At 37.1% G+C, this 18,160-nt stretch overlaps 1 protein-coding gene across 4 annotated transcripts in view; it reads left to right on the top strand.

Moving 5' to 3' along the window:
- The first annotated feature begins 4,947 nt into the window (after positions 1-4,947).
- Positions 4,948-18,160, top strand: part of Kuz (zinc-dependent metalloprotease kuz) — a 245,725-nt gene continuing 232,512 nt past the window's right edge. For all 4 annotated transcript variants that reach the window (XM_076821624.1, XM_076821623.1, XM_076821621.1 and 1 more), the window contains exon 1: positions 4,948-5,859. In XM_076821624.1, the coding sequence (XP_076677739.1) occupies positions 5,781-5,859 (79 nt within the window). In that variant the 5' untranslated portion in view covers positions 4,948-5,780. The remainder of the gene's footprint in view (positions 5,860-18,160) is intronic.

Here is an 18,160-nt window from a genome sequence, read left to right as displayed (position 1 = left end):
ATTTACTTTATAAGCGGCAAATGCATGGGCCATTCGGCGCTCACCTAAAACTTTAAACGCGTTTTTCTCGAAATAGTTTTCTTAAAATCGGTGGAACCAATATATTAAAAGGTTATTATCTGATTAGACTGATTTTTTTTTTAATAATATACTTTTGTGTAGTGGAGAAACCACTAACATTTAAAAATTTTTGAAAAATTAGTAATTTTTAAAGGCCTTGAAAGGACGAAACATATAAGGAAAAACTGATTTCAAAATCAAGTGTCGTTATTTTCTGAAAAATGTCATTTTTGTAATATTTTTTGGTAAGTTTATTAGCGAGTTTCATGCCCTTTAATAATCTGGCATTATTTTTTATTTCAGACTAGAGAATATTAGCGATAAAAAAAATAAAAAAAACTATTAAAATCTGTAACAAATTCTAATAAATATTCATAATACTTTTATTATTATTATTACTCCTTTATAAGAAGTCATTATTAGGAGAATTCCACTTACGCCCAAATCGCCCGAGAGTTTCATTAGGGTAGATTTCCTTATACGCGACTGGACGCATCGTCAAGAATTTCAAAGTCGATTTTCTCGAAAATGAAGCGCAATATCAAAAAAATTGTATACCTTCTTCTCGACTTATTTACTTGTTATAAGTCGAAAAGAAAGAGTAAAATTTTTTCATATCGTGCTTCATTTTCGAGAAAATCGACTTTGGAATTCTTGACGTTGCCTTCGTGGAAACCTAGCTTAATGAAAAGCACGGGCGATTTGGGCAAAAGTGGAATTTGCCCATTATAATGAATTTTAGATGCCTGTTCTCTTATTGGCCCTTTTTCTCCCTCCCTCCCCCCGCCCGCCTGCAATCCTCAACGAAATTAAAATCTGCAGCAAAAGATCTGGCCTGATCTGGCAACCCTGTTAAGAATATACATATATAGATTTTTGTCAAGTTAAAATGAGTGGGAGTTACACAGTTATTGATTTTTGAAGGATGCAAATTACGTTCAGAGTTATATATGCATGTTGTCCGTTTATTTGTTTGCTTGTTCTATAATATCGAAACAATGTAGTGATCATATTCCACATATCTTTTCGAACACACAGAAAATTGAAATTAACCAGCATTTTTATCTCTTCTTTTCAGTTACACAATGAGTTCCACGCCTTGCCATACATTGCGGTACGTTGTTACGTCTCGTCGATTTGTCCGTTTCGCATGCCACCGTTCGCACTTTCGGCTGCTTCGGCAAGTTGATCTTCGGAATAAGCTTCCTAAGTTTAAATTTGTATTTCGGTTTCTTCGGCTTCTTTCCTTCTGGATACGAAGTACTCATGTCGCGCATTTTCACTTTGACGGACGATTGCACCGTTCTAACATATACAGCCGGGCTGCAGCCCTTATCCGACGTCGGTGTTTCTTTAATAAATTGCGCGGAAGACTGAATTGATACATGCGACTTCTCTATTTTGTTGGAAACCGCTGCTGCAATGGCCATCGAATTTTGGGCGCATAGGTAGCAACAACTTTTTGTGAAATCAGGAGAAGCCACCTGAAGCGTACGTTCGCTACCTACGAATGCTTCTGCAGGTTCTTTCTCCCTCGTTTCTCTTGATCTTGGTGAACGTCTTGCACTTCTCCGACGTTCCTCTCGTTCCCCGTGTTTCTTCCCAGAGATTTCCTCTACTGATTCCTTAAAGCCTACCGTCGACGTAGAGCTTGGTTCACTTCGAGTGCGCGGCTTTCTTTTACAATTTTTACACTTTTTCTTCAAGCGCTTCCAACAACCAGCCTTCCGTTTGCGTAAAGCGGCTTTCTTTCGTTTGTGTGCTCTATAACAGTCAGTGAACAATCTACGAATACATCCACAACGGGTACCACCGCTTCGTTTCGAAGCAGACTTGATGTTTTTTCTTCTTCTGCTTTCATTATCAGATGTTGATTGCTCTGTTATAAAATTAATAGTAATTAAAAAGCTATGGGTGTTATTAATTTATTCAGTTAACTTGAACTACGCGCAGGTGGATCCCGCGTAATCGTTTCTCTATGTTTGAAATTACCTTTCTCTTCATTATGTCGATCTATATTTGCAAATCGATTCGCTGGCATTGTTTCTGTCGAATTAGAGGGGGCTTGTATGTTCCTATATACGTGAGCGATCCCAACAAATAAGATTCCATTCGTGAAGAATGGTAGTGTCGATAAAACCTTGCTTTACATAAATTTTAATCTGCATCTGATAATAATAAAAGATTCCTAAGTTTCGGTTTAAATGAGTATATACATGCGCGTTCCTTACTTTGTAGGATTAGCGGGCGGTTAATTTTGTGGTTATTTAGAGGTTAATTTGGTCGTCATTAATTTCATCCTGTGTTCCTTCTTTAAAAGAATGTTGTTTATTTCAGTTACTGGTTCATTCGCCTTCTTTACAACCATAAGCGGTAACTTTATGATAAACGAGTTTGTACGATTATATTTTTATCCATATTTCAGTTTTGAAACTCCCGGGTTTTCATGGCCCCGAAAGTAAACCACCTACGACCACCTATGCGAACACAAAATCCCTAGGAAGATTCTCGCTTCATCCTCTAATATCCGTGACTTTTCTTAGTGTCTTAATACTTCTATTAAATCTCTAACAAATCACAACTTAACAATACCATCTGTTTCTCATGAACATTGCCTTGTTTTTAATTACAAACCACCTTTATGATGCATGTTTCCGAAAAGCAGAATTCGCAAAAATCCATAAATAGCATGCAGAATAATTTGTTCAATTTATACTCTGAATATAAATAACTTTCCATCGTACTGCATTATTTCAGATGAAAGGAAAGTTGTAATATCGCTATAACCATCGAACGGGTAACACTTTCAAATAGTGTTTACATCAATATCAATTACACGTACGACATAATTAAATGTTTACTTTCAATTAGATATCCAAATGAAGCGATTACAAATACATTGACCAATCCCGACGCTATAATCTAGTGACACGTCGAATGACGTCACAGGATTCCGTTGCAGGTTGAGCAATGGCCGAGTGTTGCGTGGCCGGCTGGGAATTCTGACTATTTGAGGGAATATCAATGTGGTCCGGTGTCCGTGGAACCCAAAAGGGTTCTGCTCGCGAATCGTGCGAAGCTGATTAAACAAGACAATTTGTAACGAATAACTTTGAACGAAATAAAAATTATTCAACTGAACTAAATTTAATTATTGAATATTAACCAGAACTATTAACAAACGAACAAGAGATATGTAACGATTCATCAAAGGTTGGGCTTTATTATGACACGTCCGTGCTTTTACAACGTCGGTGATGAATCGCGAGGCGAAGAAACAGGCTTCTTCGTACGTTGGTTCCTATTAGAGATCCCTATTTCACGTGTATTTAAATACACGTGTATTAAACGTATCCGTACCTCAATCCGTGTATCTTTTAGTACACGGGTACCCGTGCACTATTTCACGTGTATTTGAATACACGTGAATTTAGATACACGTGTATTTATAAATACACGTATATGAACGTATCCGTATTTTGATTCGTCTGATTTTTAATATCTATAGATATCCCAGAACTCTGAGGGATTGCGAAATTCACAAAAGAATTAATGTATTTAAATATATTTACTAGAATAATATGCGGAAAGTATGGTTTTACAAATTTTCAGATTGTAAGTAATAACACAATTATAAAATCAACAAGATTTATTTAATCGATTACCTATTTTGATACAAAAAATTAAGGCGTTACTGGTAATAAGGGAGTTTCTTTTTAGACGCAACGATAATCCTTAAAATTGAAAAACATCACTCGGTTTTATTACACTTATTGCTTAAGTGACCGCCATTGCCCATTCTCCCGTAGTTAATGCCCAATTCTGATCAAAATAAACAAATACGTTGATACACGTGTATTTAAATACACGTGAAATAGTGCACGGGTACCCGTGTACTAAAAGCTACGCGGATCGAGGTACGGATATATGTAATACACGTGTACCCGTGTACACGTGTCTTTTTACTACACGTACCATACCATGGTCTCTAGTTCCTATTTTTAAATCAATGCATTGTTTTCGAGCGATAAGAAAGTAGGCGTAGACAAATCTGAAATGCAATAAACTTCATCCTTAACTCTTTAAAGTTCGAACTTCGCGGTCCAAGAGCTTGCGCTAAGCGCCGCTAGGGCGAGAATCGGAACTCGCAACACGAGTGTTGCGTGGCCTTAGGGGAAATAGTAGCCTTCTGGTGGGGAAATCAGGCGCGGGACAACGTCCGTGGAACGCTAAGGCGTTCTGCTCCCTGGACGCGAATTCTTAGATATAAAATAATAATGTAAAGAAACTATTTGAACACAAACAATTAATAAATTTAATGAACTCAATGAATTTAAACAATACAAATAAGAATTTCGCTAAGTTTATAATTTCACGTCCGTTCACTATCGCTCTCGGGGTTCAAGTGACCTTTTCAAACGCAAACGCTTTTACATCTTTTGTTCTTTACAAGATGTCCTTAAAATCTAAGAGCCAATAATATATTTACTAACTAAATTCTCATTGGTGAATCTATTTCCTTCACAGTTATTGATTTTTAGAATCAAGCGTTTAACAACATTGCTCTGGAATTACATCTAGGAGAAGGGATCAAAGTGCAGTTCATTTATTCAAACACCCGTTTCCAAGCGGGTATTGATTAATTTATAATCTTGAAGTTTTCTCATTAAAGAATCTCTAACTATTTTCAAACCCCTCGGGCTTGTGCGAACTTCGCTTTGTTTCCCTTTCCTATTACACTCGTATGATCCGTTTTGAACTTCGCGCTTCTAAAGTTTGTGTCGAACGCCGCTAGAGCGAGAATCGCAACTCGCAACACGAGGTGGTAAATAACGCCATCTGGTAGCGCAGTGGCGGGTCGACGGGACAGCGAGCCGTGAATGTCGCAGGGAAGTCGAGGCTGCAGCGGTGGCAGGACTGCCAGTGGCGATGGTGGCGACTGGCTGATGTCGTGCGTGTGTTTTGTTGCTGTTGCGATGCGTCTGCTAAATCTCGGAGTCGTCTCGTAAAGGAGTGTGAGAGAAAAGAAGCGGTCAGCTGGTGCGACGCTCGCGAGACAGCGCGGACAAACGAGCAGCGGGGAAGTAAATAGCGGAGAGAGCCGAGAGGCGCGAGGGAGACAAGCATTTAATACCCGTGCGACAGAAAAAAGGTTACGAGGGGCGGATCGTCGGTGGTAAGGACCGTCCGCGTGCAAGTGATAATATCGGTGGAAAACGATGGCGTAAGCTCGTCGAGCTCGACTCGAGACGTGCTCCGTGCCCCGTGGAACCGTGTGCCGTGTGCCGTGTCCCGTGTCCCCGTGGCCGCCCGTCATTATCCTCTGGGCCGCCGTGCCGTCTCATATGATCGGTTCGCTCCGAAAAGTCGCGCGCGCGAACGACGGAACGCGTACACGAAGTAACGTCAGTGAAAACACGAGCGAGTGTGTGCTACGCTGTCCAGTTGGTACGCAGGCTGAGTGGTGAAAATACCCGCGACACATCGGCCAGCCTTAGACCGCCGCGCATCCCGAAGCTCTCCCATATATCTGGCGCGTCAGCGTTGTTGCTCGCGCGTTCCTTCCCGTGCTCCTGTCGCGACTGTTGCCGACTACCGCTCGCGGAACCGCTACTTCCTCGCGTCGTCGCGTCGTTGTTTTGTTTATTGTTGTTCGCGCGTATTCGCGAGGTGGTGCCAATACCGGAGGTCAGCGGCTTCTATCAACCGTGGCAGAGAATATGGTTACGATGATCAGTGATACGTGCGGATACGTTCCCTTTTTGCTGTTGCTGTTGCTAGTCCCTTACATCGAGAGCGGTAAGTCTCCAGGAATTATGCTTTTTGTCTGCCGTTGTGCGCGCACGCTTCTCCACGCAGTGATCGCTCGCTCCAATCGACGCGCCACAAAAATTTAACCATTGGCAACGCCGTGTTACGCGTGGGACGCACGCACACGTCCCTTTTATTCTCTAAACGTCTGGGCCCGTAAAATGTGCTGTTGTCACGGCTCGATGGCATATCCATACGCGCGCATCTGTCTGGCTAGGGCTGTGTGCGCGCGTGACTGGCTGCGTGCGTGCGTGACGTCTCTGATGTGCGTTCGTCCCTGCGTCTCATGAATCATCCTTTCACGAGCAGTGTGTCCCGTGCATTTCTCTCCGCGATGCCTCTCAAGCGAAAGGCAAGTGCACGGCTTGCCTTTCGAAAAATCTTCATTTTTCCTTCGTTATTCTTGGAGCTGTGCGCTAAAATGGTGCAGTAAGCTCGTCCACGTCTCGAGATTTTCTTTCATATTTACAATGCGAATGAAGCTCCGGAAAAGTTCGGTTTGTACTTTTTCCTTTAAATTGCGAGTCGTAGGATAAAACTGTGCAATCAGGTCGCTTGTGTTTTAAGAATTTCTCTCATGTTTACAATCGTTTTAATACTCCAAAGTAGTTACTATCAACTTCTTTTTATAAATTGCATTAGTTGCGGGTAAAAGAGTGCTATGTTTGAGGAAACTTTTGCTTATTAAGACATTTCAAGTCAATGTTTTGTAAGACTGTATTATATTTACATATTTTTCATATGATTTGCAGTGAATATATAAAATTAGATAATTGCTAATTTCGGGGTAAGAACTCTGCACTGGTGGCCAGAGATAACACCTAAATAACAGTGGATTAGTAAAGAGCAATTGTTCATTGTGCTTCGAAAAAGTTCGGCACTAAAAATTACGAAAAAATAAGATGTCTACTGTGCGCTGCCCTTATATCGTAGTACAGAGCGAACCACGTACTTTATTATTCTGATTACTCCTTTTCAGTATCAGAGGGATGTAGATTTCCCTTTGTTTCTGACAATTTGAACAATCGCACATTTCTTGTAAGTCATTTCTCGTTGAAGCATTCAAGACTAGTTTCGATTATTTTCAATGGACCGCGTTATCCTTAAGCTATGTTTGAACGAGCGTCGAAGTGAATTCGCCGAGCGTAGTAAAGCATTTTTACTCCATTTGAAGTAAGAATACAATTGGGAATAAAATCCAACAGGAAGTTGATGCAGTGCTACAGATTTTCTTGTGTAGTTCGATGATTATTGTTAGTCATCTTTCACTGGTAATTGAAGCGCGTTTTTTTTGCACGACGTGCGAAAACTTTTTACAAATTGAAACAAAGGAAAATGTCAGATTCGATTGATAATTACATGATAAATAATGATATCGTGTTATCCTTTATGCGATGTAAATTTCATTCAAATGTGGTTTGAACAAATTCTACAGTATGTTAGATTTAAATGTGTACACCATCGTTTCTTAAATGTGTAATAGTTTCTTCAAACTGTGGGCGATAATAAATAGTAATTTATATGGTTTGATTTGGAAAGGAAAATGTATTATTGAATAATTTAACAAATTTTTGTGATTTTTTTTAAAGATTGCAATGTTATGGGATAAATGAAGTTTACTTTTACTGAGTCAGTTATTAAATGTTTCATGAATGTTCATAACAATCACAGACAGAGCTCTGTAGGTAACTTTAATTGTTTGTATTTATACGGTTAAGGTGATACCATGTAACTTAGTCGGGCATTGTTCGAATACATTTTCGCAATACACATTTCAATGAAAATTTATTCGAATAAATTTTCCTCAAGTTGCAGGATAAAGTGAATGTTATTCATGAGTCATGAGGAATGATTCATTGGAATAAATCTCATTTGACTTTACGAATAAATTGCATATAGGTCATTAATATTGAAAAATTTTCAGTTAATGAAAAATGGAATTACCTTCAATTAATACAAGCTAAAGTAAAAGCGCATTCGTCATCAACGAACAATTATTGTTTCAAATCAAAATGTCTTCGTTATTCGAAATAATATTTGCCCAAATCTAATCACTAAACTGATATTTCCTACTAATTTATATAGCTAAAAGCTAATTTTATTAAGTTCGACAAATATGCACAATGAAACGTGCAATAACAATGCATGGTTTTATTTAAAGGACATGACAGTAATATTAAAGTATCGGAATATGATAACATCACAAGAAATTCAAATTTAATAATACATTTCCTCTTCATATCAAACAAATTTAATTGTTTGAAAAATAGTTGGGTGTATGTGTTTACATATCAATCGAATTGCAAATATTTGTTTAACATTAAATTTCAATGCTCCTGGGCTTGAGAGATCTAAGCTTATTTGCTGTCTGCACATCGCATTGAAGCTAATAAATTCAAATTTGAAGACACTGTGTAAGATAAACACAGTGGATAAAAGTACAGATGGTATAGAATTCTGAGATCCGTATATATTGCTCCTGAATTGTGAACACAATGAACAGATTTGAAATATTTTCTGGGAGGCCACATATCGCGGATTGATTACTCGCGTTGTTTACTTAATATCGTCACCTAAGATTATACTTTGCAGGAAGCCCTTCTTCTTACCTACACCTGGCATGCCCTTGCCTTCGCGCGTTATTTAATTTGCAGGTTCACTATATCCCTTTAATCGAGCAGAAGTGGCGAAACACCTTTTATCGCGAACACGTTTTTACGTTTTAATTTAACCCTTTGCACTGCAAATTATTAGCTTTTTAAGGGGTTACGTCACCCTGAAAGTTTTGAGAAAACGATTTTTTTTGTTTGCCTTTTCTTATTACGTGAAGTTTTAAGAATAATTTAAGTCATGGTAGACGCAAAAATTCCCCAAAATAGCCGAGTTATAGAGTTTAAACGAGGCGCGGATGTCGATATTCCGCAGCGGGTAGCGACCATTCTACTTTTCTTCTTTTGCGTTTTTCTCGAAAGTACATTTTCAAAGGTGATATATCAAATATCTCCAAAACTATTCGTCCGATTGATTTCAAACTTGGTGCGCATATTCTTAATGATATTGTCTACAATGTAGCATATCATTTTTTTCATGCGATAACCCATTCGTATATAATAAATGTTTTAAGGTCGTTTTGTCAGGTGAAAAACGAATGATTTTCTTCACCTTGCTCTGATTTGTGCAATAATATTTTTTTTCTCAAATCCGTATGCTACATTGTAGGTATTTGTATTAAGGAGCACGAAAAACATCATGTTTTTCATTTCAGAAGATCCTGGGCGTTATAATTTATTATATCAGTCACGCGTGTAACGGCGGACGAGCTCCGCGGAACAACAAATAACTCGGTCATTTTTTAATATTTTTGCACAGTATTTATACAATATATGCACTAATACATGCTCTACCCATAAGAAGAAATTAAATGATTTACAACCTCATAGTATCAGTAAAAAAAATTCGTCTAGTTTAGTGCTGTTTCGATCGCCTCAGGGTGGCGTAACCCCTTAATTAATCAGACATCTTTTGTTTAGGAACATCTTTGAACTATGAAAAATATAGTATAGTGACTAGCTGACCCGTTACCTGGTTTCACCCGAGAATTATTTATGATGTTTCCAAAATAAAAAAGCCTAAAAATAGCCTATACTATAATCTAGGACGTATTTAATGTATATTAAAAATTTCATTGAAATCCGCTCAGCCGTCTAGGCGTGAAAGAAGGACAAACAAACAGGCAACGTTTCAGTTTTATATATTAGTAAGGATTTCCAATTCAATAATTTCTTTAATTCTGTGGATCACAAATTCTTTCACTTTTAAAAGATTTAACGATATCAGTATGTAACATTAATTTAAACTATGGTGTATCTTAGATACAAATAGGGAGTATAAAAGATAAAATTCAGGAGATAGGAGGAAATATTTTGTTAGATTGACCTACTTTTCGAACTGCATACTCTGTGTGCTCGGACTAGTTTTCGAATTCCGTACTCGTTGGTTCTTGAAAACTTTAACAAATGCTTCATTGGGGTAGAACAGGAATCTTTTAATGGTAGATTTTGCCGGTGATAAATAATAAAGCAACATTGAATCCTGAGGCCCTCGCGTTACAACAGATCGGAATCGTAAACTCACGCTCACGTCGTGCTAAATCGTTAGCTCATCTCATTGCCCGTTAAAAGATGAGCGAAAAGAAAGTGGTAGGGCTCCATATAAAGCACTGGATGTAATCCCGCGAAATTTGCAAGAAATAAATCCCGCAGAACGTAATACGATCCTCTTGTAAACCTCTCATTTTTCTCAACGAAATGATCTAGAGTGAAAAAAATTTAGATGCCACGGTGACAATGAAAGCAATCAGAGTGGACGAGTTACGTTTTTCATCCTGTATAATCGTGGGTTCGTCGCTTTGCGAACGAAATTGCGCGCAATTCAATCTGTATACTGTTTCGCTGCTGACCGCGAAACACCGGCGCATTGTGCGTTTTTATCTTTGACAACGTCCCTCTTAGATTTAAAGAAGGATTTCAGTGAATTCCATGACTCACGTATTTCCCAAAAGCGGAGAAGTAACGTTTATTTTAGAGTCATCGTAGATTTCGACTTTGGTGTCTCCTTTTTGCGCTGCCCACTTTCTGCGCTTTCAACCATTTCCTGCCGCAAAATTTCTGGGTTCGATCGAGTAAGAGCGATCCTCGCTCCCGGAGTGTAAATCGTAAAATTACCCTCACCGGAAGTCCCAATTAGGGGCCAGTGGCTGATGTAGGTGACAGTTATGGCTCCGCGAGTGCGCCACCATATTATCTATTTGAACCCGAGTGAGAGTGTCAAAAGTGAAGGAGAACCTAAAGCGTTTTCACGATTCTTGCTGTTTTAATGCTGTATGTTTAACCGACTTCAAAAAGAAAGAAGTTCTCAGTTCGATGTTTGTGTATGTATGTTAGTGTGTATTATGTTTGTCCGCGAATTTCTCCGTAAATGCTGGACCGATTTTTGTGAAACAAATTGCATTTAGTTTAGCTTCAATCAACTTAGGTAATGGAGAAAGAATTATCAAAATCGGTTCAGTAGTTTTGAAGTTACACCAAAAATAAAGAATCTGTTTCATTATTATTGGAATCTTCCGTTTCTAGCAAACGGTTCTTTTTTTATGAGCAGCTCCTTTTGTAGGCCAGTCCATATTTTTTAAAGTAAATGTAGTTATATAATTTAAATAACTAAAAAGTGAAAGACAAATAATTTAAAAAAAAGTTATTGGAATTTCATTTAATATTTTGTGTTCGTTCGATGGAAACTAAGGAATGCTTTTTTATGACAACTTTCGTGACAACTACAGTGTAGAAATAGATGGAACAGTTTAGGAACAGAATTTAGTAGATATAAAGGTTAAATGATGATGATGTGGATAAATAGGGAGCGTTTTTTATCAAAGGTTGTTGTAGAAGCTTTATTTAGATATAGGTATTCCTTTGACATTTAATATTATTACAAAGCGATTGACGGAGTGTGCTTCTATTTATTTCGTTATGAAGTTTGTTACAAGATGATAAGAATATGTTTAAATGTTCAAGGTTCCATTACAGTATTAATTATTATTTATTTATTGCTTTAAAGCAGATGTGGCTTATTCAGTATAAGTACCAGCTACCAATTTGCACAATAACATTTACACTATTTAGTATTTAATATTTATGACTTGCTTAGCAGTAGTTAAATTCTTACGTTACATTTCTTAACTCGGCGGGAGTCGCTACTGGGTAAAATTTACCACAGAGGCGCCAGTTGCGAAAATATGAAGTCTGTTTAAGTTTTTGTTACAATTTTTTAAAGAACTTTAATAAAGATTTTAAGATATTTCATAAATTTTGTTTGATTCTTAAAACACTGTACTTTAACATAAAAATTACAAAGTTAAAAAAAATATTCTGCAACTGTGTTTTTTTTTTGGTTTCAATTTTGGGTATTTTTGACCCGGTAGCGACAGCCTGTGTTACAATATGGGGTGCGCCTCCCGCCGGGTTAACAAAATTGAAGATTAAGACCTTTGATATCAGGTTCGTAGAGAAAATAACTAACACACGGTGGTGTAATAGGTACTTGCGTTTGATGAGCAGTTTTAACAAAATTAAACGTACGCCCTCACGTTCTGGGCATTGCCATACATACAGTATTAATACCTACAATTCCAGAAAGAGTTTTGTACTTTGAACATAATCGCACACTTTCTACTTTGCCCTATCTTTTTTAAACCACCACTGTCTTTGCTAAATAAATATATCTGAAATGTCAACCGTGATCCACAGAAGTACCTCGTTTAAAAATACCCCAACTTCAAACGTTAATCTAGGGTATACCAACCAGTGAATGACCGAATCGTTGAATCTATGGACCTTTGAGATTAATACTTGAATATATTTATGTACAACAACAAAACAAAACAACTGTTGAAATTGCATTTAAATTTATTTTTGTTGAAATTTCTATACAAATAATTACTTATTCTTATTGCAATTTAAAAAAGAAAAACAACTATAAAATGCAAAATGTGTAGAAGCTCAGTAAATGACCGCATACTTTTAATAAGAATTGTACTTATTAATGTTTGCTTAATACGCGTAACTAAAAATATAGGATATTAAAAGTGCAACTGTACTCCATTTATAAACATATAATAACGTTTAAATTTATAATTGACATTTCTTTGCCTAATGGTCATTCACTGGTATGCGGTCAATTACTGGTTGGTTTACCCTATAAGCAGTAGAAATTAGTTTGCTTTTAGCGAATATTATAAACGTATGTACAATCAGCTCGAGAAAATAATATTCCACGTAGTTTCTGATTGTTGGATCAATATTTATTAGTGGATTATTCAGCGTTACTAGCTGAAGTACTCTCTTCTAGATATAGTACGTGCAATTCAAAAGTTTAGGATAATTCATTTGGTCAGAGCCTCCGAGATAATTTCTGGACAGAAAGGAGGGATGATTTAAGGTTGTCGGTAAATATTATTTTTCAAGGGTATTTTCATTCGCCGAGAAAGCGGAAGCATTACGCAGGGAAAAAGTCATTGCAGCCCCCGTGCAATGCGGTTGGAATATAAAGGCGCAGTTAACTCTAATAGGTGGGTCGTTTCGTTGTCCGCCGTCCTAGCCATATCTCAAGGACAAAGGGCCGATTTTTCTTTCGCGAACTTTTCAATTCTTCGACGAACGTCGATTGCGAGGTAGAAGAAACTCGGGGAAATTTTCAGGCGGGGCACGTTGCGGCCATCTTCATATATCTCATTCGGGGCACTACGTCCCTGCCTGGAAAATGTACAGTCGAAGGACGAATTGTATGGTGTTTTCATTCCAAAATTTCGTGCGAGATTTTCGTCGTCGTTGTTCAGTCAATGCAACTGGCTCAAGTTTTACTGTGGCTCTTCAAGTTGCACAGCAGTTCAGAAGGCAGAAGTTGATTTATCGTATACCCACCACTGCTTATAATTATTTCAGCGATAATTAATTCTAACTATATTTCTGCGGTATAGATAGTTCTCGACCTAGCAACTTTTTCTTTCAAAGTTGAATGTGTATTCTGCTAGAATTGTAATAGAATGTATTATTATGCGGTGAAATATATAATAGAGCGTAAATTGGCTTGAAATTTCTATGGGCACTTGCAGCTGGAATTCGAGCATTACTTCTTATAGCAATGGAAGTTAAAACGTATCTGTTATTACATTAGTTGTAAATGACAATTATGCTGTATTTCGTTATATTAAGCAGATATTTCCCAAATTTTTATAAGTATGGGAACGAGATTATTCCAGAGTTCCTTTATTTTGGTTCTACTTGATGATAATGAACATGTCATTTTCCGCTATTTTTTGCATCATTGTTATTTATCCACACTCAGAATATTTCTGCTTATGGCCATTTGCTCTCGAAGCACTTTCCTAAACAATAACTTAATATAGCTTTACTTCGTGTTTCCGTTATATTTATATATTTTATGAGTTTGTCTTACGAGACAGTTATTACAAATACATACGTAAAATATCTGCGTGAATCGCTAGAAAAGTTAGTCCTTGACAGATTCCTCTAACAAGGGGAGGACACCATGTGGTAGACACCGATTTTGATGAGCCTTGGCTCGATGAATCTGTGTCGAAGATAAGTAAATAGGTGTCCGAGCGTTTCTGCCAATGGGCCTTAATAATAGAGATCTTTACATGGAAATTATTAAAAATTTCATAGTGGCCGTGGAGTTTTAGTGGGTAAAAATCCACGTTAAAAAAAACTTCATAAATTTTTTTTATAATTTTTTTTTTTAACTTGGGGAAATCTTCAAAAGGCACCCCGACTCCTTCAGAGGGGAATCCCCCGAGGGCGCCAGAGTAGTATGGGATTTTTACCTATTAAAACCCCACGGCCACTATGAAATTTTTAATAATTTCCATGTAAATATCTCTATTATTAAAGCCCATTGGCAGAAACGCTCGGACACCTATTTACTTATTTTCGACATAAATCCATCGTGCCAAGGCTCATCAAAATCGGTGTCTACCTCATGGTGTCCTCCCCTTGTAAGTAGTGCAATTTTTTCTAAGGAAAATAATACTACATTCTGAGTTTTCATTCAATATGCCCGTCTCCTGCACACCAAAGTTTAAATTAAACTTGCATACCGACATCAAATCTTGTGAACGTGAAACAATTCGTAATCAAATTCGTAGAATCGAATTAAGGGGACCGTCCTGTCAAAACACTCGAAAAATAGGTGATCATTCGGATTTTTTTCTTAAAAAACGTATAGCACTTGCAATAAAAAAAACTTTATGGTCTTTCTTTATTCGTTCGTCAAGGATATATTAAAAACTTTTTTTTCATTTTCCTATAATGGTTCGAATTTTACGCGGCGCTCAGTGCACTGCTGCAACAAAAGAGGCGTAAACGGTAGACAGTAGAACTCGACGTAGGATTGTCTGAAATCGAAAACCCAAAGGTATTCTTGTAGGTTATATCAATCACTATCGCATCAGCCTTTAAGAAGGCAAATAAAGCAAAATGCCGATGTTTGGTACACGTTTGAACACAAACAAGCGAGAAAGGGGGTAATTCTGCGCCTAAAAATGTTAATAACGAAGAACTACGACCTCTAAAATTGATGATCAAAGGGTGATGCGATAGTGAATTCAATTACAAAGAAAATGCCACCAAGCTTCTTGGAATCGATTAATAATTTCTTTTGTCAGACTGTCTACCGTTCGGAAAAATCATGATTCGAGAAAAACGCGTTTAAAGTTTTACGCAAGTGCCAAGTGGCCGGGTTTTACCCACGCATTTGCCGCTACTCAAATGCCTATAACTTCGGGAATCTCAAAAAATCCTTTTAAACGCGTATTCTTAAAGGGTTGAACATTCAAAAAATGAAATAAAAAAAATCGTTTTTTAGAGCGGACGGTCCCCTTAATCACCCAGGTTTAAATCACTATAATATATGCTCTCCTATTATGAACTTCTGTACTTAATTAATAGTGTGTGTTATCCAGGAAAATATATCTGGCCGATTAGCAAGCAAATAAGTTGAAGTGCAAAGAGTTAACGGCCGCTGGAGTTCTTGCACGCTTCTTTAGTCACGAGCAATTTCACAATCAGCATAGAAGTTTGAAAACAAACGAAAGAGAGCATTCCGCGAAACGTTGCGTTCGTAAGGTCAATGCTTTCGTGCGATCTCTAGATATTCGATAGACACGGCCGTGAACACTGTGCTCTCTCTCAACACAGGACGGATTCGCGACGGAAACATGACGAAACAGTTGTTACCCAGTTATTGCATCACTGTTACCTCGTTGGACTTGTTTCTTTCGGACGGCGTGCTACTGCTACATCATTCAGGTCATACTTACTCGCAAACAGATGAAAGTCTAGTGGCAGTAGCGTTAATGTTTCGATTCTAGTTAGGTATATTTGAGAAAGACCAATGCTGCGATCGTCACAGTGTACAGAACTGAAGATTGAAACGTTTATACAGTTACTCACAAAATTGAGCGTACACCTAGGTTGTTAATATGCGAATAAAATATATATTGTGTTTTTAATTTTGAATATGTGTGTTTGTATTCATTTTTTCGTCAATTTTCATTACCAACCTAGGTGTACGCCCAATTTTGTGAGTAACTGTAGATGCGAGATCAATTCATAGGGAATCAAGGAAAATTCAAGTCCACAAAGTAACCAGTTGTTTTAGGGGATGTTCGAGTTCAGACTGCCGAAAAATGAGCGTTTCTTGTGAAAATAATTTTAAGAAATGGAAACGGATGTCGATATGATAGTCAACAGATTTGATATCTAATTATATTTCTGTTTACGAAGAGAAATTTAATTTCCGCTCTCTCGGTGAATTTTAATTAGTTGCTTCGCGGGGTTTCATAGCGCACTGCAAACTGGCGGACCAAGTAAATCGATCGACTTGAACCTTTCATTTCATTAGACAGTTGTCATTACAGGATGAATATAAATGCAGTGCAAAAGGTTGAAAATGAACAGGATGGCTGCACTTCAAAATTAGAGGGGTTATTTTGCTTTCTTTTATTTACCTCAGTTTACCAGGAAATATATTAGATTTTGAAACTCCTTGAAGGACTTCGGTTCGACTTTCAATAGAAATTATTAATCTCCTACAGTTTGAAAATTTAATATATATATCCCGGTACGATTATGCAAATAAGGAGGTGAAACATTCGCTCTAATATTGAAGTACCGCCATTATGATAGTTTTGTTTATTAGTTAATTTACGATGATGACTATTCATATACTTATTTATTCAAATACATAAAAGATTGAAGTTAATCGGTTTACTTATTCAACAGATATATTCTCCCTCGAGAAATATAATTTGATATAAAAAATCTTGCTAAACATTGCATCAAAAAAAATCACAAAAGCTACTCATTTTTTGGTAGCCTTTATCACAACCTCCCCTTAACACTACGATGGTCGTGCGTTTTGGAACATTACTACTACATACTTTTATTTTGTATACTTATTCTGTTTCATTTATTCGTAACAATATTTTAATCGCGATACACTTCAGAACGTTCGTCTGCGTGAAATGGGATCTTTCAAAACGAACAAAGGAACAATAATTTCACATTTTTGGATTAAAACAGCATATCTACAGTTGTGAATCTGTATAAATTGAGAACTTGGGGCTGTACGAAGTTGTATCGGATTTCCTGGAAATTGTTTTTGGGGATGTAGTAATTTTCACATTATTGTGTTCTACTGCAAATGTGATAACAATTTCGGGCGCTTATTATTATATTTTAGTTTGCATAATTGGTTCGTTAAATTTTCGGATTGCAAGTACTGGAATACTTTTGTGATCTTTATACGCCGTTTGATGGCAGTTCCGCGCGAGAAGTTTGCCTCGATTTCATTCTCGAGATACCGCCTAGAAACTGGTTCTTGGAATTTAGATCAACGAAGACAGAGTGGCGTTGCTGGTATGCCAATATCATAATGAATGAGATAACTCTCAATATACTCGATATTATCGAAGTATAGAGTACGTCGGAACTACGGGGACAAACTTAATTGGGTAATAAAACCTATAAGGAGGAAATAAAAATGTCGTAATATATATTGTTCCTCGGATTAATCGTGTTTGATGAGTCCATCTTTTTAATAAAATGTTCCCCTGGATATTTAACCCGTGGTGATAATCTTAGTCACTATGTATTTACAAGTTAACAGTGAATGGCTGTTGTTTCTTATTTTGATTAGGCGTAAGGCTCCATTTTGAATTAGCACACAGGCACTAAGGAAAAAGCAGGTGAAATCGTTGTAAGTAAAAAAACGTTACGAAATGTGAATTCGCAACTACGTGGAAACGCCATAATTACTCTGTGAATCTTGGTAGTTGTGAATATGTATGTAATCATAACTAAATAATGGCATAGCTTTATGGCAAACACAGCATGATACACATATTTTTTCTGCATTCACGCATTGGTATTATCAGTTCTTCTGCAATATATGGAATCGTACAAATACCTAGTCACACAATAAACTAAAATTTTTAGAAATTGTTAATTTTCGTAACTGTATTTATTGAATCTTCTTTTCTTAAATAACTGTTACATGTCTTCTTTCGTTCTTTCTTGTAATACAATGACTAAAGAGGCATTACATATCTGAATCGTTTATTTCCCATGTGTATGAATAAATAAATAAGAGAAAGGGAAGAATACATCCGTAACTTTCAACTTGTGCAATAAGAAGGATTATTTTTCGACGAAGT

The sequence above is a fragment of the Andrena cerasifolii genome, chromosome 10 (assembly GCF_050908995.1).
Source record: "Andrena cerasifolii isolate SP2316 chromosome 10, iyAndCera1_principal, whole genome shotgun sequence".
Classification (NCBI taxonomy): Eukaryota; Metazoa; Arthropoda; class Insecta; order Hymenoptera; family Andrenidae; genus Andrena; species Andrena cerasifolii.
Note: the sequence above shows the minus strand (reverse complement) of the source record. Positions and strands in the feature narration are given on the sequence as shown.